The sequence below is a fragment of the Ischnura elegans genome, chromosome 11, assembly GCF_921293095.1.
Source record: "Ischnura elegans chromosome 11, ioIscEleg1.1, whole genome shotgun sequence".
In the NCBI taxonomy this organism is placed as follows: domain Eukaryota; kingdom Metazoa; phylum Arthropoda; class Insecta; order Odonata; family Coenagrionidae; genus Ischnura; species Ischnura elegans.
In genome coordinates, this window is record NC_060256.1 from 66527986 (window position 1) to 66552003 (window position 24018).

A 24018-nucleotide genomic window follows, 5' to 3' on the forward strand; every position below is an offset into this window, starting at 1 on the left:
CACTCGACGACTCTTCGTTAAGGTGGAGCTCTGTTTGGCTTGGGCCGATGTCTCATTAAGGTGACTTATGAGGCGAGGGATTATCCTAATCTTTATTCACGTGGTGATTTTCTCTCTGGCTGGGAAGCACCTTGCGCTGTGTGCTGAGTGTATGAAATGTTGATAGGAGGGGTAATCATCATAATTTACGCGATGAAAACGTGGAGGCCGCGGGTGTTTGAGGCGTTGGCGAAAGTGTATACAGTTACTTAGGTTTCACAAGGTGTCCTGAAAATTGTTTTCAGCTTGAAGCGACCCTTTAACCTTGCACTAGCTAAAAACAGTGGCGTAACCAGGAATTTCGTTCGGGGCAGAAGGGGGGTCCAAAACCAAAGGGGTCCGGAGGAAAATGTTTGAAAACATGGTACTAAGTAGAGGGTTTGAAAATAATTTTATCGCGATAATAAGATTTGATGCTTTCCCGGCGAATAATGTGGGTAAACTCTTCTCGGGATTCCCACCGGGCTAATTTATCCGTTATGGCCAGCGTCTCAAGCTCCGACTCAGGGGTCATAATTTACTGCGAAAATCTAAGAAGAATAACCCTAAAACCTTACACTCAACCAGTTAGCATCTAAATGCAGTGGCGGATACATATTGCCCCCCCTTGCGGGGCCACTCGTATTGCTTAACATTGCAGAATCACAATTGTAACTTTTTTTTTACATCATAAGATGATATTGTCTTGTGATCTACCGATTCGATCGATGGATTTTTCTTCCTCATAGGAAAATCCACTAGGATCGGTAGAATATTAATAGCGTACGCTTGGTTTCTTTAGTAGTAGGACCCGCCCGCCTCTGTGACGGTGCGGGATTCCTCGTCCCCTCCCTTCCTTTCCTATCCTTCCCCTGGAGGTGTCGTCGGGCTCTCATCGCGGCGATGCCTCCCATCCTTATCCTTCCTCTGTCCTCCCCCTCTCGAGGTGGCACGAGCATATAAGTCTCGGACTTGGTTCCCGGCCCCTCGAGAGCGTATTCTTTGCGGGGCCCGCCTTGGGACCCCCGAATCCACTGATATTGTCTTGTATATGTGTATAGCCAGTTCAAACAAAACTTTCTTAAACTTTGCCAGTGACTTGATAATTATTCATCACGTTAAAGATAGCTTAAGATATCTTTGCGCTCCCCCCCCCCCCTTTGAGTCTTTCCTGTAACCGTTACTGTCTTAACATCTTATGTTGGAGTAACTATGCAGTCGAAAACTCAAAAAGAGCGTCGGTTGGTTCATCACTGCTTGAAACGTTGGCTAAAATGGAGAATTTATCCTTATGGTGAATTCCGAGAAGAGTTAACCTAATTTTAACACCATTCACAATTTAAAAAACTTCACCTTTCATAGAAATCTTTTGTTAATTCATGATTTTTCAATATTTCGTTTTCTTTTATGATGAAGCAAAGTGATTGTTTTTTTATATTTCGGGCAGGGGGGGATCCGGACCCCCCAGATTATCACCCCTCGCTAGGTCACTGGTGAGAGTATTTTAGGTAGCTTCTGCGTGGTGTGCAGTTATAATGCTCAACACTTTGTTCCACGCTGTTCCAATTCCACGCTGCAGCGCCCACGAAAATGGTTTACAGTAGTGCACTTAGTCGCTGCGAAAATCTATGAACAATAACTCTTAAACCTTGCTCAAAACGAGTTATCATCACTTAACTTGGCGTATGAATTTGAAAACTGAAAAGGAGCGTCGCGTCGGTTGGTTCGTAGGTTATAATAACTTAAAATGGCGAAACTCGACTTATAATGGTCATTAATTGAGAAAATGTCAGTAATATCCTCTTGAAATTTTTAGTACCTAGTAAAAAAGATATTTTTTTCCATCAAGAGCCTCGAACATGAAAGATTTTTTTTTAATTTCTCTAAAATTAATTTCAGTTCTGATGATTGGTTCGTGAGTGAATTTACCACAGGGAAGTTTCGAACGGTCCTCCTCTGTTTTCTTTACCGCTGATAACTTAGGCCTCTTCTTGATATAATTTTTACTTCAGTTTTTCCGATTCTACCGGCGATACTACTTATAGGAGACAAAGTGTCAAAACGTTATATGGTGAAAGAGAATAATTTCATTACTTTTTCTTAAGTTATCGCTATAACTTGGAATCCTCTCTTCCGTGCCACGACATTTTTATTGTACCGGTATATCACTGCTTATTATACATCGTATAGCTAAGTCGGTATTATTTTCAGAAACCAATAGTAATGATAATAAAACAATTATAAGCTTTTTAAATGGCCTCTATTAAGTTTTAGAAAGTTCATCTACTGCTTACGGCATGAATATTCACAATTAAAGGACGGCAGACTTCGCACTTTCCCGTGGTACCTCTGCTGAAGCCGGCCATGGCGCGGCGCCATCAGTCCAATTGAGGCTACTATCACACAACGGATGGGCTCTATGGTAGGCTTACGGAGTTTCCTATAGTCAAACTCTCAGCAAAAGATAAATACGACTAGCAAATACCTAAATTATGGCTCTGTCAGATCTGCTAATCGCAAGTAGGTTAAAATGCATTATATTCTCATTAACTGGTAAAAATCCATGACCTTCACATCAGATAGATAAATACGATGAAATTATGCAGGCAAAATCAATGAATGGAATTGAAACAATAGATGTATTAAAATATCACTAACGAAGATAGTTTGACGCCATGCCTTAAGCTTCGAATACCACTAGGTACTTACTTTAGCATTGAGCAATTTTTACTCTACTCCGAACGTTTGTCCCTTTTCTTTGCGCCTCCATGGCCCGTAGAGCATCCAGAAGCAAAACAAGACCTCATACCCATATACCACCAGGGTATTACTAACGTCCTCTGCCAACTACAAATATCCACCGCATTCTGCCATGCAATACAACCACCACAGTAGCCTCGAATTGTTCTCTTCTGCCATCTGACGTCCAGATTCAGAAAGTGAAACTTAAAAAAGTGGAAGCACAATGAGTTTCGTGAGGCTGGTCTACGGTATTCATAAAGCAGAGGTCTCTTCAGGTCTTCCACAGGAGTTCTATTTTCCTTGCTGTCTGACTGGGCCTCTGTTCTCCGTAATAGCATAGAGTAAGTATATTATATACTAAGAACAGTCTGCCGGAAAATGGATTAGGAATATAAACTCGGAAAAGTCAAGTAACTAGCCGAAATTCGAGAAAATATTTTTTATAACAATTGTTATAAACAAAATCGAATAATTAATGTCTCCACTTAATGTGGCAACGCTTTCTGCTTCAGAATATATTTTTAGACTTGTGGAACGAGCAAATTAAAAAAATTGCCAAAATTCTTCTAGTGACATCTGGTTAATCGCTCTAGAACTACACCAAAAACGTATACGATTTTTGTACGTTTGGTGAGCTCTCTATATATACTTACTCTATGGTAATAGTGAAGAGCGATTGAGTCTGAAGAGTCGACAGCATTAAAAATTGTTTCTTCTCTCTTCAGTTAATACTTGGGCTATTGTCTCAAATCTTAGTTAATTGTTCCATCAGTGCTGTAGCTGGGCCGGTACGGCGTACCCCGTAAAATCCAAACTCGTTATAAGCGTAAAGGTTAAAATACTTTCGCGGCCGGATGTTTAATACATGTTCAGCTGTTGGAATTTTTGGTGAGTACCGCCTAAATTTTTTTTCCAACTACAGCACTGTGTTCAAGCTCTAATTACTTTAATTGAAGGAAAAAATAATGCAGAGGAGCACAATGTGTGGAAGATAACTCAGTATTTTCCATTAGAACTTTTTAAACTGAACACTACTTGAAACGATTGCATGAGTGAAATGACACTTTCGTTTCTACACCAGAGTTTTTTGAAAAACTCTTCATCGCGCATATTTTGTAGTTAAATAAGGGACAAGTGACTTTTTCATATTGCTTTTCCAATATTAGGAGTCAGGGGCGGATCCAGGATTTTGTTCAGGGTGGGGCACAAGGATACCTCGCAATACAAAACGAACGCAATGATAATGGGACCGTATTAAAAATCTTGCATATTTTTGAGGGTCTGGGGGGGCACGTGCCCCTGTGCCCCCCCCCCCCTGGATCCGCCTATGTTAGGAGTGGTTATTAATAGATGTTAATATTCTATCGTCGTTTCCCTGGGAGAAAATAAATTAAATCAGTAGACATAATTAATGTAGCTTTATTTTTAAAGGCAATATCACATGGCATAAAAATGGGTTACATATCACTTCATCGACACATTGAAATAATCAAAACAACGGTTAATAATTTTGAATTCAACACATGCACACAACAGCACAGTAAATGTAAACAGAACAATATTGTTTTTATATTCCAAAGTAGGAGTGTCATCGAGTTTCTGCATCAAAAAGTATATATTTTCGCTTAACTGGACTTCGGCATATTCATTATTCATATCGTAAATGTTGCAACAATTAGGTTTAATGAATGCCATAAAATCCGAAAGGGTACATTATTTCCATTCGACATTGCGCAGTCTAAAATATAAATGATCTCAATTGTTTTCCATGCAAAATTCTCTGCGTTATCTCATGAATTGCCAAAAAAATCGGCGATTGTATTGAAAATATCTTTTATTACTTTAGAAATACAGTAGAAGCTTGAATTCTATATCAGTCTGAATTCACACCTTTTGAGTTTTTTTTTTAAAGGGGTGAAAATTTTACGTTCAAGTTATATTTTTACAATCGATAATTTTCGATACTTTCAAACTACCTCTCTCAAGGTATTTTTTATTTTGGACAAATGATTAGGGTACTTGGGACAAATGGCTGGGGATATTTCGGCTTTGAAAATAGGTTGCCATAAAAACTTTTTAACCATATAAGCTAAGGCATCACATACTATGCCGTCTGATTTTCTCCTGACAATGAATAAAAAAGTTTTGTTAAACAATTTAACCTTATACATCAATGCGAAGTGCATCTATATTCTACATTTTGATTAGACACTTATCACATGGACTTTCACAACTTTGTGACTTCTTTTTTAAATTTCAGGCACTAAAGTCGCACATTAAGGAAGAACATGATCAGACAACACCTCATTTCCCTAGCGCAATACTATTATTTCTCTCCAAAACCTCTGTAATATTATTAAAAGCAATAATAAATAAAATTAAAAATTAAACGTTCATCAATTGAATTATTTCTCTTATACTGTGCGAAAATGAAATAAAATTATAATGCGGAAAAATTAGTAATATTATTAAAACACTATTAATATCTAGTTGCGATAACGAGGGAAATTTGAAAACAAAATATCACACACCCTTTTCGCGGAATTTTAGCTTTGTCAGAGATGCTTCCGTTTCTACCTTGAGAACATTTCGCAAGTAATTACCCACACTAACAATAAGTCGAATCGTTACGAAATATTTTACGTAATCATAGTAAAAAAATTCGACACACGATACATTTTTTCTCTCATTTTCGGCAACAATCTCTAAAGCATTTTCGTTTTAGCACCAGCGACAATATGATATTCAAAAATCAAACAAAAAAATTGTCCATTTTGGAGTGCTCTATTCAATGAAATAACACGCACAGCACCCCAGGTGGTTCACGATAACCCGTGGACACTTGCAACTTTCATCTACCGCTGGGCCCGTCCCCGGCCCTTGGGAATGGCTCCGGAAGGGCCGCCTCTGGACGGCGGTGGCTTGGGCTTGTTGATGATGTCCTTGCACCGCGGGATGTGCCTCTCTGCAGCGGCGTCGTTGAATTTTCGTCCGCAGTGAGGACAAGGGATGAGGTGGGAGGTGTCCATGGGCGGTGGCGGCGGAAGATCTGATAGCTTTCCGCCGGCGGCGACGTGCGCCTGGGCGGCTTTAGCGTCCCGGATGGAGCGGATGAAGTCTTCGTGCTTGCGTCTCCAGTCTGACTTGGGGGGCTGCACCACCTGCTTTGCACGATGATAGGAAACACAAACATAAAATTTTCTCGAAAAAACTTTCTACGAGATAAATAGAAACTAGAAGCTTGAACGTAGTGGAAGGGCTCCTTATTAACAACGATAACACTTCGTGAGTATCTATGCTTTCGCCTGTCAAGCAATTATCAAGTTCATAAACTATTATATACTTGATAATTATATGTTATTATGATTAAAACGTACTTGAAAATTGTTTATGTACCTTGTGGAAGGTTACTCGGGTATTCCACCGGGTCAGGTTCTCCAACTCCATCCCTGCCGACGTTTCGATGAACGAGTTGTCCATCGTCATCAGGGCATCATCGAAACGTCGGCAGAGATGGAGTGGGAGAACCTGACCCGGTGGAAATCCCTAGTAACCTTCCACAATTCAATACGTCTGGAAAGCCGGCGATCGTTTATGTACATGTTAACGGCTTGATAGCCGAAACAGGCTGTAATTTCTTAAATAAATTCTGGAAGTCACGTGTTATCATTGCTCTAACGTTCTACATTTTGGAATGCACCGCATCATGACAGAGTAAGCGTCTCACTCCAAACAGTAACATGATCGCGAACGCAGGCTTTCCCGGCGTATTGTACCGTGGAAGGTTATTATGGATTTCCTCCGGGTCAGGTTCTCCATCATTGCCGACGTTTCGATAAACGAGTCATCCATCGTCATCAGGGCAAGATAATTTGATATGATGTTCCCTAAATATCGCGATCTTAATATTTTGGTTGTCTTATGTTCTGTCCAGGAAGCATGTACATAGCAGACAGCTGAATGAAAAGTAGAATTTTCGTAGTGTTCCCGCAAATCAGGACATCGGCATCGCCATTATGCCCTGATGACGATGGACGACTCATTCAGCGAAAAGTTCGCCGTGATGGAAAACCTGACCCAGTGGAAATCCCGAATAAAGTTCCATGAAATAGCATGATCCTTAAAATACTCATTCTTGCATGATAATCAGCATTTCCGCTGTAGTTAAGGCTTCAAATTACATGGCTTTCCCAGGTTTTCCTGTTTAAAATTAACTTTTTCCAAAGTTTACTTCTGGAGCCTTCACTCATTCATCTTGAATGGGATACTTTAATATGAAATGTCCGAAAAATCTAGATCTTAATATTGTGATTACCCTAATAGTCTGTCAAAAATTGCTAGATTAAAATATAAGAAAAAATATTTCATGGTGTTCAAATGCAGTAAAATTTCGGGCAATATTATTTCAGGATGTCTATAAATTATATGCATAGCTGGGAGTATAATTTTAAGTTCCCCAACTGCATGAATAGACCATCCAGACGAAAAAACTCTCACTTTACGACATGTACCTTTAATTAGCTTGGTTCGCCCGGGAGCTGTAACCTTTCTTATCCAATGTCCGAACTGAAGCAAAGAGTAAGGGATGCCTAGTTTTGACGATAGAAATTTAAAGCACTGCAAACAAGGACGTATCCAGGATCAAAACTAGAGGGGGGCAAGCCGCGGTCGTCAAAGTTGTATCACAGAAAAGGTTAAGGAAACCAAAGTATCAAGAAAATTACAACGGCGCTTTATTAGTTTTCAAAAATTTTTGTTCGAAAAAAAATATTTTCATTTTAATTAAATGTAATGTTCTTCTAATATCACTTTTCTTAGATTTAAATAATATTTGTTCAAAACTTTATTTTTAAAATATATTTACATGTGTTTCTAGGGGGGAGGGCAGCTCCCCGCAGGGTACGCCCATGACTGCAACGAACACGTATTTTTTTTATGCAGTTACTCGCACAGGTGCAAAGTAATGTACAACAAGAATAAAATTCCCTATGAGTCGAATCTTTTGGCTTAGGGGGGCGTCCATTAATTACGTGTGGTGATTTTGACGATTTTTGCCTCCCCTATCCCCCCCCCCCCCCATACTGAGATATCGTGAGATTTGGCTCGACCCCTTCTCTCTAATCTCACGTGAGATTGTTCAAAATGTGTATTTTCAGTATATATACGTTAATCTATGCTTCATTGCGTTGGATTTATTAAAAAATTGTTTAATTATTTTTATTTAAGATTAGTTAAGACTAGGATTTAAGATTACTAATTACGTGCTCAATACAACCCAGTTTTCTCGCAATTTTACACTGTTCATTGCGGAAAAAATGAAGGTGAAAATTATTAGGACCCCCTCTCCCCCACGTGAGATTGGGTAAGAAGCGGCTTGTCTCCCTAAACGCCTCACGTGTGGTTTCCTATTATTTTTTCATTGCCTATCGAAAGATTATTACTCCTGGAGTGCGTATTTCACACTCTTAGATTTTCGAATGACGATATCTATTTTTCGCGATTAAACGAAAAGTGAAAATTTTCAAGCGCGCGAAAACCCGACGGCTAAGTAGGAATGATGGGAAAACTCCGTGTGACGTATTTCTGGTTCCCGCTGCCACCCTGTGAGGTGACCTTGAGGCGAGGCTTGAGCGCTGATACGACGCAGGATGCTAGCAGGTAGCAGAGTACCCTGCTAGCAGGTAGCGCTTCGCTTAAATATGGATTATTACTACCTTATCAAACGAGGGAAACTTTCCGACCTTAGACAATTTTAATAAGTTATTATTAAGACATGCTTCCGTGAGCTCTGTGACTCATGCATGCATTGGTAATCTCAGACGATGTAAAACTCCTATCCTCTCGTGTAGAAACTAGGTCCCTGTGACGTCACGTGGAGTGGAATCGCATGGGCGCCAATCTGGCCTTTTTCAAATGAGGTTAAAATTTACCATTGCCATTCGTTTAAACTGGGATTTCAAAAACCAAATAGTTTGTAAATTATGAAAACCCTGATGGTAGGTAACGAAAAGCAATCAATGCATTTCGTTTTCTTTGATGAAGGAAACTACCGTATTAATGGATGCGAACCCGGATAGGAATTTACCTTTGCTTTAGCAGCCGGATGACGAAGGTAGGACTCAGCCTCAGTTCCCTTCACCCTCATCTTGGTGGGATCGAAGACTTTCCTCTTCTTCTTAGACGTCTTGAGGCAGATGCTCTCGTGCAGGGCCAGTCTGTCGGCGGCGAAGTGTCGGCCGCAGTTCTTGCACTGCGGAAGGTCGCTATTAGCGCCACTCGACGCTGGCGGCGCTCTCTGGAAAATAAATAATAAAGTAGGTAAACGCGTAAGCCGCTTCTCGTCAAGCGTATTGTGGGAAAATTTTGGATGAGAAAGTAAAAGAAAGGTGCTATTTCGCTCTCGTCCGACCGCACCTTGAATATGCAGCGAGCGTATGGGATCCGGTGTAAAGAGACTTATTCCGCGAACTGAATAAAATACAAAGAAAGGCTGCGCGTTTCGTCAAAAACTGTTACGGGCGTACAGACAATGTTACCCAGCGAATTAGGCTGGGAGCCGTTGGACACTCGGAGGCTGCGCGCTAGGCTTAGATTGCTTGAACAATTGAGAATGGATATCTTTAAGAGCGACACAGAGAACATAATATTAGAGCCACACTATTTCCAGGTCCGATAGAAGCGATAAATTAAGAGAGATGTTTTGCCGAACGGATAGATATGGGAATTTTTTTTCCCCCGAACCATAAAGGACTTTAATAAACGCTAATCCCAACCTCGTTAGAGTACTTCATTTTTTTTTCGCTGTAAACGGCTGGTGTCCTAACACCCCCTGCCACACGCCTTTTAGGCGGCTTGTGGGGTATTATATAGATGTAGATGTAGGAATTTGTGATGGGCCGATTCGATTCCTCGGTTACTTCCAAAAAATCGGAATCAAAAATGGGTATTTAGCGAGGTGATAAATCGATTCAAATCTCAGTATTACTTCAAACTACAAATTTATACACGACCGTGCTTTTAAAACTAATTTGAATTTTCGCGCCAAAGAATCGTAAAAACAAAACACATTCGAATCAACGTAATGACCGTTTCTTCCGTGCCGTAGTCCGGTAGTGACGTTGTAGATACGTATGTTCGGGTCTGAAATTTAGCAATTATATTTTAGTGATGCTTTTTTTTAAATGATTATTCACAGAGTAATCATTTTTATGTGGTTTCCTTGTTGCCTAGAATTGAGTGATATTTTATGTGGCGAAAAACCAAAAATTAATCGATTTTATAAATGCATACTTACCACCCGTAGCAAACATCGAAGAATACGAATTTAATGCAAGAAATCCTTACCCTCGATGAATTTTATTTCCTCTTCATTCTTATCCTAATGCACTTCTCGTGTTTCTGCCAAATATGTTCGCCTCTCCGAAACGCTCCGATGATTTTTAGCCATACTGAGCCAAGGCCGTGAAAATTTTTCGTGCTTCTCTTGCGGTGGCCAGAGAACCAATTTAATGGCGTGAAGGTGAGTGACCGACTAGGGGTCCGGAGCTATAATACCCGAGGTCTAGACCGTGATTCCTTTTTCTAAAGCTCCGAGGTTAAAAACTAAGAGGAGTCTCAAACCATTTGCGAATACTTTATTATAAGTGATAGTAAGATAAGTAGTCTAACTGCCTTGTAGCATCTGCCTTCATTACCATTGAAGCTATCAATTACGCACATCGCAGTGAAAAACTACACTTGGTGATTCTGTGAAATCGATGATCATATCCAGTTGTATCTCTGACAGCAATATGTAAAATCTGTAAGCCTTGAACGACATTTGTATTTATTTTATTTTAATTTTTTGTTTCCTGCCAGCTTCGCGGACACATAATGCATCGAAATGAGATAAGCATTTTACGTTGCCGAAGAGAGCTATGCACAGATGCTGACCAAATTATGTAACAATCTCCTATTGATTCCTTCCATTAGAACTTCCGATATTGACATGAGCGACGCACGCCTTTGCCGTAACTTCATTTCCTCTATTAGAACGTCAACATCCGGCTCAAGGTAATATCTACCTGTGTGCTATGGATGAATGCGCCGTACTCGACATCTAATCATGATCGTAGTCTAATGATAGTATTGATAGACGCTTGAATATTCAGCACTAAACAAACTTGAATAATTGAAAAATCTACCTAAATTGCGAGAGTGATATTTTAAAATGTATAATTTTGGTTACGTCGTATTATTGTTTCTATTTCTTACTAATTCGTATTAGAAATGAAACGTGATGTTTATTAATTTATGGGGCTATCGATTTTAAAGTATTTTCTTCAATCAATCGTCGTCCAGTTTGTTTGGTAGGATTGTGATGGCATTATGACGATTAAAACAAGTTGCTTTATCTCACAGCTATATTTAACACACCCTACAGTTTTTAATATATTTGAGGAATAAGGCACCTTGTTCTCATAGCAATAATACATTATACTCTTCAAAAATGATCTCAAAAAGCTAAAACGGGCCGGTTGAATGTCTTGCAATGTATGTTATTTAAGGAATCCAGTAAATAGTTCTGATTGCAATAGCAGTTCTTATAGCAATAACAGTCCAATATAGTGCGGGTTTGCACTTTCGATCTTAGAGTTCCTAGTTGTTTTCTCAGCCAACTTTGGAGTTGAAATTAAGGAATATTAGTATTATGCTAAAAACGGTTTAGAAGCTCGTAATTGATAATTATGTCGACAATAATACTACTTACCAGAAGGATTCCACTTATTGCTACGAAAGATTTAGTGTTTATTGGCTCCTTAATTGGCTTATCACATCAACCGCTTCGCATTCACTCTTAAGGTGTTTCTGCAATCAATTTAAGCCTCGCGACTCACCTTCGATGCTGTGGGAGCTCTAGATGCCGATGCACTCATGGTTGACGGTGATTTGGTCGCAGTTGGACGAGGACGTGCTGAAGTGCTATTTGCCTGGGATATCTGTGGGGTAAGGCATACAAAACGTCAGACAGTTATGCTGTATTTTGACACAAAATTTTCATTTGTTAAAAATTAGGTAACTTTTATTACGTTTTCAAGGTTTCAATTATATTATAATATACATGTCGCCAAAAACGTTATGTGTATTTTTAGTATATGTTTGCTTGAGCTAATAAAAATGTATATATTTTCAGAGCGATATGTAAAACATAATATGGGAAACGTTCTATATTTCCAGGTTAAACAAAAACCATAAGATAATAAATATATTTATGCGGACAGTTAAATAAATGAATTAGTTTTTCCCCGAAATATAAAAGATATTTTTCATTGGCAGTTAAGTATCTCGCAACGCGCAACTAATTTTTTTTGTATTCTCTAAATGGTTAACGGTTGTTTTCCGATCACCTGTCGTCTCACGCCTACGAAGGCGGGTTACGATGTACTATCTACATGTGTCTTCGAAACAGGCTAAATAACATAAGAATGTTGACTCGAAACAATAATTAAGTATTGTCGAAAAATCGTATCTTCGTAGTATCGTTTGATGTTGCATCGTTGATTTTTGCAATATACAGGCTACTTTTAGCATATCTAACAGCAGGTGATAAAGGTAAACATTGTAGTAGTATTCCAATGAACAGATCCTATACAATCAAATTATAATGCCATTTTTAAAAACAATTGTCTGAAAGCCGTTGTTTTTTTTAATTAACAATTCTAATCTAATGGTTCCCCGAAAACATTTGTCATTTTTTAATGATAGATATATGATTTAAAAAATTAACAAGACAAAATCCACACTTGTGTTAAAAAGTCTCCCTAAACAAATTCCGCTTCATCCCAACACTATAGTATTCAAAATATTTCCATTCACGCATTATTTTTTAACATTTAACTATGAGCAAATGTACAAACTTATTTCTCTCATCGTCTTATACTTTAAAATTTCCCTCTCATATTATCTCCAGTATAAATCCTTAAAAATTCTTTATGAGCGACTATTTAGAAAATAAATACCGCTTCCGAAGTCAAGTTAGTGAATACTTATTGTAAGGTTTGGTACATAATATCAATCCGATCTTTCCTTCCAGCATTAGATAGTGACTACTTGTGGATACACACTGTAGATTTATACACCTCAGGCTTTTCGAAAAATTTACACAAACACGAAGGCCAAGTTTTGGTAAGATTTAGGCTGCCTAAAATGGTTATTATAACATTTTAACTCACGCTTTCTCGATCCAGATCTGTACATAAATAAACAACTCAGTTCGTCCTTCTATTACAGATCCTTAATACAATATAACATGAAAGTGTTTGATCCCAAATCACTACTCATTCCAGTATGGATTGTGAAAAATCATTTCCAAAATACTACGTCTTCTATATTTTAGGATGCGTTAAGTTTAGAAGTCGTCAGCTCTTTGAAAGATATTTATATATTGCGATTTTCCAAATTAAGAATTCATTAGCCTCGTCTGTATAGAAAGCGCAGCCTTATTATTAAAGAGCTATTCTAGCGATTCATTTGAATTCAATCTAAACATATATTTATCGTGTAAAGTCTTATTATGAGATATAATACAACACAATGCATACAATACACATCAACATACATTCTTACGCGATGGAAACATTTTAGTTGCAGAGCGACTGAATATCTCCCTTTTGCGGTTCCTAAACATTTCTCAGAGTTATTAAAACAGTAATATATCACAGGATCACGATTTAAATAACGATATTCAAGTATCTAGAGGTATTTCCGAATATCTAACCTTGCGCAACCGATAATGTATTGTTTATCTCCAGCATAAATACGCGAGAAAAGATGTTACAAATGAATAAACCTAGAAAAGTAGATTAACAATATGTTCACGGGGATAATTTAAATAAAAGACTCACCTCTTTTCTACCGAAGTTCCACCACCACCACATGTATTCATGGTTTCATATTTTCATTAATAAAACTATGTCTCAAATCCTTAGACAAGGGCAGATAATTTTGTTTTCTTTTCAAATTTGCTTACATCGTTGCTATGGTAAAGTTCATGTTATTGATTGCGGACAAGTAAACTAACATGAAGACTTAACTAATTTATATTTGAAGATATTCTTTCTTCAATACAATAAAGAGACAGCTAAGGAATCGTAACATTTGTCAAGTACTTTCAATTCAGTATTATGCAAACCGATAGGCTTTTGAAAGCGCGAGTAAGGTATATCACGATTCTATCATTATTCGCTCTATATGTTATCATGATACCTGTGTGTAATCGTCTTGAATGTTTATAAGTAGCTGTGCTTAATATGCTATGATAAAGTGAATTATCAATTAATAAGAATTGTATTGCATGTTATTTTGTGTTAGTTTGAATATGAGCGACAGATCTGATATTCCAGAATCCCTCACAAGTATTTAACTTTTAAATATTCCATACAAAACTTGAATTTATTCGAATTCGATTTATTTATCTAAGACTAAAGTTTGTTTAAACTTTTCATGTTTTCGTTTTCATTGGAATTGAATGTACAGGATTCGCACTTTTTTCGGATAAATTACCATTTAAGTTGTGGGGGCCAGTCTCCCTCTGCCCCCCCCCCCCCTTCCCAAAACTCTGCCCATGGGTATGTGAATAAGAATGAGGGCTCAGGGGAGCCCCTCGAGGGTACAACACACCGGGGCCGGGACCCAGCAATCTTGCTGATACGCCCGATCATCCGGGGAGGGGGAGGACCGGAAGGAAAAAGGAAAGAGGCGCCGCCGCGATAGGAGCCCGACGACGCCCCTGGGGTAGGGAAACGGTTGGAAGGGATGGGACGGGGAAAAACGCCTTAACGCTATAGAAGCGAAAAGGGCCCAACTAAATAGCGAAACGAGGCAAAGCCATTACTGTGCCATGTTAAAATAGTTCTTGGATTGTAGGTCAATGTATGTTATGCAAAAAGGTTTTAGCCAACTTTTCTGTTTATTTTAAACTATCATCAGGGCTTAGCTTTGCACATATTTATTTATTGCACATATTTATTGAAAAATCAATTGATATATCAATAAATATGTGCAAAGCTAAGCCCTGATGATAGTTTAAAATAAACAGAAACGCTGGCTAAAACTTCCTTGCATACATTGACCTACACTCCAAGAACTATTTTAACATGAATTAAACGAGGTCAAGATAAGGAAAAAAATAATTATTACTGTGCCAGCGATTTTAAAGGATTATCCTATGAGGAAGAATAATCCAACGATCAAATCGCTAGATAAAGATAGCTATACATCGCTATAATGGGTATGTGAATATATGAATCGTCCATACCTTGACGGGTGTGGCTGCCGGAGACTTCTTTGGCGACGTGTCCTCCGAAGAAGGTTTCGATCTCAGGGCCGTGCTGTTGCTCGGTGGGCTCTGTGTCTGCCTGAGCGACACCTCGGAGACGCGACTCGTGGTCTTGGGTGCGGCCGTGGAGTTGAGGGGCCTAGCGGTGCCGCCGTTGGTCGCGGACCGTGGTGCGGCGACCGCGCTGCCATTTGCGGTCTTCTGGGTGGGCGTGACACGGGGTGCAGCCGTCGTGAATCTCGCCTTCTCTTTATCTCGTTGCATTTGCTTCTGGAACGAATCCTAGAGTAGAGGGGAAAAAAATTATTAACAGATTACAACTGCGATAAAACTCGCTTATAAACATATGTATTCATGAGGTATTGTTATGAAACATTAGTGGACTGATATCTTGAGTAGTGGAATAGTTGTGTATAATGCCACTGTCAACATTTGAATTTTCAATTCATATAATATAAATGAAATACGAGGTATTAAATAATGTTGATGTCACAACCCTAACTTCGTAATGACACCACCCTGAATCATATGCTCAAAGCACAAATGATTAAGCGTGATTTCCAATCGAATTTCAGGGGACCGTAGTTCTATTTTAATATAAACGGGATTTCGTTGTATCCATAATAAAGGATTTTTCCCTCTACGTCACAGGATTTCCGACCAATATTTCGTAAATAGTCTTTATCAAGTAACAGATCCCAACAACCCTGTCAGTCACTTCATCCAATACAGGGACTGCAAAATTTACCGCGAGAAAGATTACAAAATTCATTGACAAAAGTTTTCAAAAGGTTATATAAGTTTAAAAATTGCAAAAATAAACAATTTCTACCAACACGGAGAAAAAATTTGTCACTCGAAAGATATTGAGAGTTATGGCACTACATTTTAATAATTTTTATGGTTTAGAGTTGATTGAGATCGTAGGCGTAGGCACAGCTTCATTAAATTCAACTTTTGTCTCTTTTTCAAAAATATCGACCCAATATTCAAGTTTTCATCGTAATTGTACGAACCAAAGAATTGTTTCTTTTTTGTACTTAGAGTATTAATTTTACTTTAAACATATGAATTTCATGAGATATTGATATTTAGCATTACTGGGTTGGGCATCATGAGCAGTAAAATAGTTGTTTATGATACCATTGTCAATCATATTTTTGTTTTAAATCCATGTAACGTAAATGAAACACGGAGTATTAAGGTAAATAATGTTTATGTGACAAGTCAGACTTGTTAGCGTGACCACCCTGAATCATATGCTTACCACAAAACCGATTTAGCGTGATCTCCCAAGCGTGGGCTTGGAAGAAATTACGGGGGAGCTCATAAATACGTACGCAGGTCAAGATTTCACAATTTATTCCCTCTTCTTTCCTGTGAATGCATCGCTTCGTTAAATAAAATGGCTGCTAGAAGAATTTATTTATCAAAGGATTCGTATGGCATAAATAAGGTGGCGTTAAAATGCTCCGAAAAGTTAAATGAAATAAAAGTTAGGGAAAATGAACATAAAATTTAAAAAAAATTAAATTCATGGCCATCAAAAATTCTTCTCACTACTCATTATTTAAATATAACACTCCACTTTTTGTACGAATTAAATAAAACCTTGATAACTTGTGTAACTCGGCCTTGAACCATTTATCTACCTAAGAATTGCTGATTCATGAAAGGCAGCAGAAAAGAATGAAAGTAGAATAATTGTCGCAAGAAATTTATTAAAAGCACACTCACTGTGATCTATTGTTATTCCTTACGCGGGTCATTCGGTCGCTTAGGGCCGTTGGAATTTTTGCTATTGTAGTTGAAAGGAAAAATATTTTAAGATTATTTAAAAAACTCATTATTACTACTAACCCATAATGACGAAAATCTAACATTCCTTTTTGTATTTTCAGGCATATCACTCGATTCATCTTTTCCATGCTAAAAATCCATGAAAAAATATGAGTACCTGCTAATTTAAATACAAAAATCAGCAGATAATAACAGGAGAATCTCTACCGTTTAACCTTTGCTGTAAGCGCACATTTAATGGATGAGAAACCCTACATTTAGGAATAACTTTTCATTTTCTTCAGAGAAAAAATTATTTTCAATTCTACGTCACATAAAGCAAGTATAAATTATAGGTCTTATTTCTGATGCTTTTCTTTTCTTCAGAAGGCATCCATGAAATATGCAAATTAATTCTGCACATACACATGTTAATTTAAAATTGTATTATAAATTTTTGCTATAATCGTCATTAAGAGATTATCAATTTTTTATACGTTATGCGTTACAATGGGAATTCCAATTAATTTATTGCCATGAAAAAGAATACATATCTGCATTGAAATAAATTTTGCAACCTTTTGCTAATTAAAATTTGGTTTGCATGAATCCTTATGCACATCTATGAATCAAAGCCAGTTAAGATGACGTATATCTTCCTGTTGATCGGTCTTTTATTGGTGACTAACCTATAACTCATGCTATTTTATTTAAATTTTCAGCGTAAGCAAAGAACACTTTGGAAGATGTCTTTGCCATTTTTTACCCTTATCTACATCTGCTCGTGCCTTAAATATAAAAATATACACCAGAGAAAACCATGATTATCAAATTTTCGATGCAGACAAATTTTAAAAACAGTCTGCTTAACATTCCCCGAAATTCTTCAATGTGAATACCAATAACTATTAGTGGTCACGATCAAGAGCGTTGAATGTGCCCGCTTAAAATAACCGAAATATGAGACCAAAACAGAAACTACATTATTTCCAAATATTCGAGATATTACGATCAATTGCATAAAATGAAATAATATTTTAAAAACACGCTTTTTCCAAGCAGTATAAAATGCACTAATGCAGCATGTGACTGAAGCGAGATATATGCCTCGAAAAAGGACCATTTTTACCTGGAGGTATACGTACTCTTATGTTAAAACTGTCTTCCAGCAGAAAAAAAACGATAATGTTGGTTCTTTCCTGACCTCTACATTCAATACTGCTTAATTCAGTATATTAGAGTCTGTCTTTTGAAAAATTGGAATGTGATTTTTTACCGTCGTTTCGTTTTGCTTTTGAAGATTCATCAGGGCTTGAAATGAAAATGAGTGTATAATTTTGATACGTACACAAAATAAATGATTATAATAATTTTCGATATAAATGTTGGTGGTTGCTTTCGGGAAATGCTGCTTAGGTAACATCATCTGCTAGACGTTTCACTCCTCCTACTGGAAGCGTTTTCAAGAGAATTGGCAAAAATTAAAAGCCGATAAAGCTATGAAAATCTTCACACAAAAATTTTCAATATAATAATATACAAATTATAATTTACTACAAGATTGACCCCGAATTTTAGTTTTTCTTAAAAACCACATCTGACCTTCGAGCGAAAATACGTAACTTTCCTCTCGCTTCCTGGTTCACTAGTGATCGTAACAAGAGACGAAGGTATCAGTTTTTCTGGGCCAGCACGTTTAAATATGAAAAACCTCCGAGGAAGCTCGCGATACCATTGGAACCCGTGGTCTACCCTCATCTAGCACGCTATCGGGTTAAATATTAAAAAAGCTTGCTTAGACACGGGAGAGTCCTCTTTCCGATGAGTCGCGAGTGGGAGGTATCGATCCTCAAACAAGTGAAGGAGTATCCGCGCAATAACCGCCTTACTCTCCCCTCCCCCTCTCTCACTTCCCACATTAAAAAGCACGGGAGCGCCTCCTACGCTTCCACGGTAATCGGGCCACGTGCGATGAGTCACCGAAGCATTGAAATAGGGAGACTGGTATGGAATGGGATATCGCAAAGGGAGACGAAGATGCGTGTGTTGTGGTGGGATCTCTTCGCCTAAAGACTATTCACCAATATCTTTGAGTAGTCACGACCAAGAGCTTTGAACGTGCCTGCTTAAAATAACCGTAATGTGAGACCAAAATTGAAACTACATTATGCACAAAGGTTAAGAAAAGACTTAGCTGCTTCACAAAATAAAATATATTTGCGACCGTTTTCGATACAGCGTATCATCATCTGGCTGCTACTACATCAACTACAATATTTCCAAATGATCTAGATATCATGATCCATAGCATAAAATGAAATAAGATTTAAAATAAGCTTTTTTCCAAATAGTATAAAATACACAAATTTAGTCAGAACAATAATCAAAATATTAACGTGATTGTAATACGCTATTAAAGAGGACCATTCTGGGAGGAGGTCCTCGTAACAAATAAATCTTTGATTAATTAGATACTGCAGAACTCTCGACGATAACAATTGTCTTTTATTTATTGTTTTGATTCCATACAAAGCGTCCCTTGAACAAATATTTTTATTCACATGAGACTTATCCTCAAGCTGGAAGTTCCTTATACAAAACTAAAATATTTTATCATTATTATTTTATTTTTGTTTTCTACTTTTTAGTGGCAAATCATGTTATCGATAAAACCAGAGTTGTGACAGAAATTTCAGGGGAAAACTTTATAAATATCGCCGTCTATCGAGAAATTTTTAAATTATTTTTCCAAATGAAAATTTAGTTAATTAATTCGAGCACAGTGAAACAAAATTTCAAATGTATGATTTTTTAATCTTGTATTTTCTTCATGAGGAGGAAAAGTTTCAAAATAAAAGTGAGGAAAATTTGAAGCCGATGCGAAAATTAGAGATGTGTTGAAAATCAATTACAAGATTCCTTCGATGAAACAAGTTAACGAAGCCACTTAAGAAAAAGCGTGCAAAAAGTCAGCTTCGCCAAAATCTCACCATATTAACCTCCAAAAGCGTGGGTTTACCAGCGAGAATCGATGGACATGTGCAAGGTTAAGCATCGTATGACTCAGAACTAACATATTGGATAACGTGCATCATCGTTAGCATCCAAGTGTGCGGGCGTATTCTCATCATTGATACGGTCCTTGTCTCATTCATACTTCTAGTACGATAAGAGCTTTCCAGCAATCAAGTTTGCTCTTTAAAACGTTCTATCCGTTTTATTTTGTACAAAGCACCTAGCTGTGAAAATGGGTCAAATTTGAGAGAAAACGTATTCCTTACGCATTGCCTAAGTCCTGAAACATCTTCTGTAAAGAAAATTCTCCGCATAAAAAAAGTTTTAGCTCATCACGTTAGAGAAGGGGGTTCCAAAATAGTCATACCAGAAACATACCATTGATTGTTGATGATTAGCAATTCTCCACTTTTAATTTATACGTATTCTAGAACTATTTTTTAAAACATCTTTAAAAAAATTTATTTATCTTTCATAGAATCTATCAAATTCGTCCATAATGAAGCCCTGCGCTAAACTATTTTTCAAGTTACAGTAGCGTTACAGGTGTCATCCGCAATTATTTATGCGTTTCTTAGTACTCAAATCAACTTTATGTTACCTATGGTGTAGCATTTCACCTACATTTTTTTGCATGAAATCAATGGTTAGTGAGGTTACTTGGCGGAGTCTTGGCATGATAGATAAAAATTAAATCTCTTGAATTCTTCATAATGACCTAGAGAAGTTGATACCGAACAAAATTCACTAACTCTTAGTTAACCTTGTGGTATTCCATTATAAGTTTTTCCTGGATATACACAATTACTTATACCACCTTTTTATATAAGAGCGCGACCCGAGTTTCAATGAATAATATATAAAAAAGTGGTATAAGTAATTGTGTATATCCAGGAAAATCTTAAGTTGATACCGGTCGAGTCTTTAATAAATCCGTGTGAAGCACAACAAAGTTTAATTTTTATCCATCATTGCATAATTTTTTCTTGGCTCATTTCCCACTTTGTTTACTTCTCTCTTTTTTAAATTTTCGTTGCAATTGCTCATAGCTATTTATCCTTCTGACATAATAACTTATAACATCAGTTAAGGACTTTATAATGTATGATTTCCCTACACCCGTCTATCTTTCTCGCTACTTTCGGCTGTGACCGTATAGAGAAGCCATGACGAACGTGAGTGGGGTGGGTTAGGGTTTCCCACCCCAGTCCATTTACATTTTCCCTATCGAGAGGGAAGTTTACACCCACGCCGCGTGTGCTTACATAAGCCAGCGCACGCCAAAAGATAAAGAAGAATAATTACTACATGCGTCCTCCTTTCTCCTCCATTTTTTTCCTGAGGCTGCCATATTAGCCATTCAATTGGGTAGGCAAAACATTTGAAGCAAGAGGAATGCATAGAGGAGGCCCAATTCCATCCCATAGAAGGCTGATTTCTGTTTCCAATTCGGTCTTATTTTACTCGGCTTTCAAAAATGCCCGCGGCGCTGTGATGACTGCAATGCGATATACTTAGTTCAAATATTTTGCATTATAATGTTTATAATAAGTGGTTTCCTCTTATTTTTTTACTGTCTAAATTGAAAGATTATTACTCCTGGAGTAAGTATTTCACGCTTTTAGAATTTTAAATTACGATATCTATTTTTCGCGATTAAATGAAAAGTGAAAATTTTCAAGCGCGCGAAAACGCGATGGCTAAGTATGAATGCTGGGAAATCTCCGTGTGATGTCGTTCTGGTTCCCGTTGCCGCAAGTGAGGTGACCTTGGGGCGAAGCTCTGAGCGCTGATACGACGCAGGATGCTAGCAGGTAGCAGAGTACCCTGCTAGCTGGTAGCGCTTGGCTTAAATAAGGATTATTAATACCTTATCAAACGAAGGAAACTTTCCGACCTTAGCCAGTTTTAATAGGTGATTATTAAGACAGGTTTCCCTGAATTCTGTGCCTCATGCATGCATTGGTAACCTCAGACGAAGCAAAACTCCTATCTACTCGTATAGAAACTAGGTCCCTGTGACGCCACGTGGAGTGGCATCGCATGGGCGCCAATCTGGCCTTTTCCAAATGAGGATAAAATTGACCATTGTCATTCGTCTAAACTGGGATTTCTGAAACCAAATAATTTGTATATTATGAATACACTAATGGTGGGTAACGAATCGCAATCAAAGCCTTTCGTTTTCTTTGATGAAGGAAACTACCCTATTGCGAGGAATAGTATTGAAAAGTTATGGATTTGATAGGTCGCATCATTATGTGCATAGATTTCGGTTAATACTCCTATTTATATAGTTAATACCTTATTTCCCCGTGAAACTCGGGTCACTTTGCCCGTCATCGGCACGAGAGGCGCCTTTGGTGAACCCATTTGAATGCGCGGCGGGAGATCGACTTTAGGATCCTCTTTTGTCATATTCGTGATTTGAAGCTTCAAGTGAACTAGGGATGAGTCGATTCCAAACATCGATTCAATTCCCACGATTCTCGGGCACGGAATGGGAGTCGATCACCTAAAAATCGACCACCATTCCATCGATTCTAAGAAGATAAATATTTTGAAAATACGTCAAAGAGGACGCCACACGCCGAATGTGGAAATCTAGTGCAAAAAAATATTTCTGTTTGTGGAAAAACAATCGGGATAATGAGGAAGTAACATCCTTTTTAATCCTTAATTTTAATGTCTTCGTATTTACACCCCTAAAATAAATTTCATCGTGATGCTAAACTTGATATCAAACGTCTTCATAAAATTAAATTGCTTAAATTAATAAAATTGACAGATTGAATATGAAATAGGAGGAATTTTAGTCGATTATTTTATTTATATTTGATTTTAATTTTATTACTCTCTTGACAGTAGATTTGGGGAACACCGGTGGGAAAAATGACAATGTAAGCATAGGAAGCACAGTTTTACATCATAAATTTTTAGATAAAGTTAAATATCAATCACGGCTAGATTTATTGAAGAGAATGTTAAACATGTAAGAAAAAATAGCACAAGTTTGGAATCGTACTGGAATGCGTTTTCTAGGTGAATGTATACGACAAGCATTGCAAATTTTTCCTTTTCCGAAAAACTTCGATAAAAAGGTATATCAATGATGTGGTGACGTTTTTTTCGCTTCATACGCCTTCCATATAAGCTCTTTGTCTTAAGTAATTGTAATGCACCTAGCTGTGGTGTGGGCAGAGAGAACTTAGAAGCATTTTGTTTGTGCTTGGGAAATAGCGTTTACCCCAGTTACATACTATGAATTCACTTCAAGAGTGTCCCTGGGGCAATTTCACCCTTCCCCTAAGCATAAATTGGGGAAACAAAGGTACAATCATTGTGGAATAACATGGAGATTCAGACTACATATGGTATGGCATTTGGAGAAGGCGGCCGACAGCATAGATCATTTGCAACATGAGAGAAGGGTAAGTAAGGATGGGTGGAGGGAAACCCGGCGTCTGCATTAGCCTACTTTTAACGAAAGGCGCCAAGGGGAATACGACTTAGCGGTCCATCCCATAGCGTTTGATATGTCCTCCACATAACGCTCAAGCAGGGACCGGGCAGTCTCTGAAAACTCTGCCATCGCCGGGATTTGAACCCGAGCCCACGGGGTGGGAAGCCAACACTCTAGCCATCATACCAACCCAATTCCCTTCATACTTCACAATAGAAAGAAGGATCTAAGGTTTTCCCGGCGAAAAGACAGGAGGAAGAGTTCTCTGGTTTCCAGCCGGGTCCAAGGGTTTTTCAGCACCGACGTTTCGAAGGCTCAGTCTGCCATCGTCTTCAGGGTGAATGTATTAAGCCAAGATGTGTCCATCAATGGAATCAAGATAAAAATGGAGATCGTATTGGTGTGATAGCCAGAGTTTGATTTATACCTCATAGGCGCGAGTTTAAATTCCGGCAGAATCAGAATTATTTTAACTGTTGCCCATTTCTTACTTGATTCTCGTGTGGAGGGTACCTCAAGTAAATCACTACGTCCGTCGGTTAGGACGTTAAACCGTGGTCCCCTTGGCGTCTTTCGTTGAAAAGCATGCAAATACGGACGCCGAGTTTCTCTCCACCCTAACTTCCCCTTACCCTACTCTCATGGCCCAAATGACCTTAGCTGTCAGTCGCCTTTTCAAATTACC

The 24018-nt window shown here is 38.0% G+C and overlaps 1 protein-coding gene across 1 annotated transcript in view; it reads right to left on the reverse strand.

Annotated features, from left to right (window-relative positions):
- Positions 1-4161: 4161 nt before the first annotated feature.
- LOC124167591 (zinc finger C2HC domain-containing protein 1C-like) overlaps positions 4162-24018 on the reverse strand; it is a 76803-nt gene continuing 56946 nt past the window's right edge. The window contains exons 2-5 of the mRNA XM_046545567.1: positions 15056-15358; positions 11637-11738; positions 8846-9055; positions 4162-5921 (exon numbers count right to left, since the gene is read on the reverse strand). Of these exons, the coding sequence (XP_046401523.1) occupies positions 5616-5921; positions 8846-9055; positions 11637-11738; positions 15056-15358 (921 nt within the window). The 3' untranslated portion in view covers positions 4162-5615. The remainder of the gene's footprint in view (positions 5922-8845; positions 9056-11636; positions 11739-15055; positions 15359-24018) is intronic.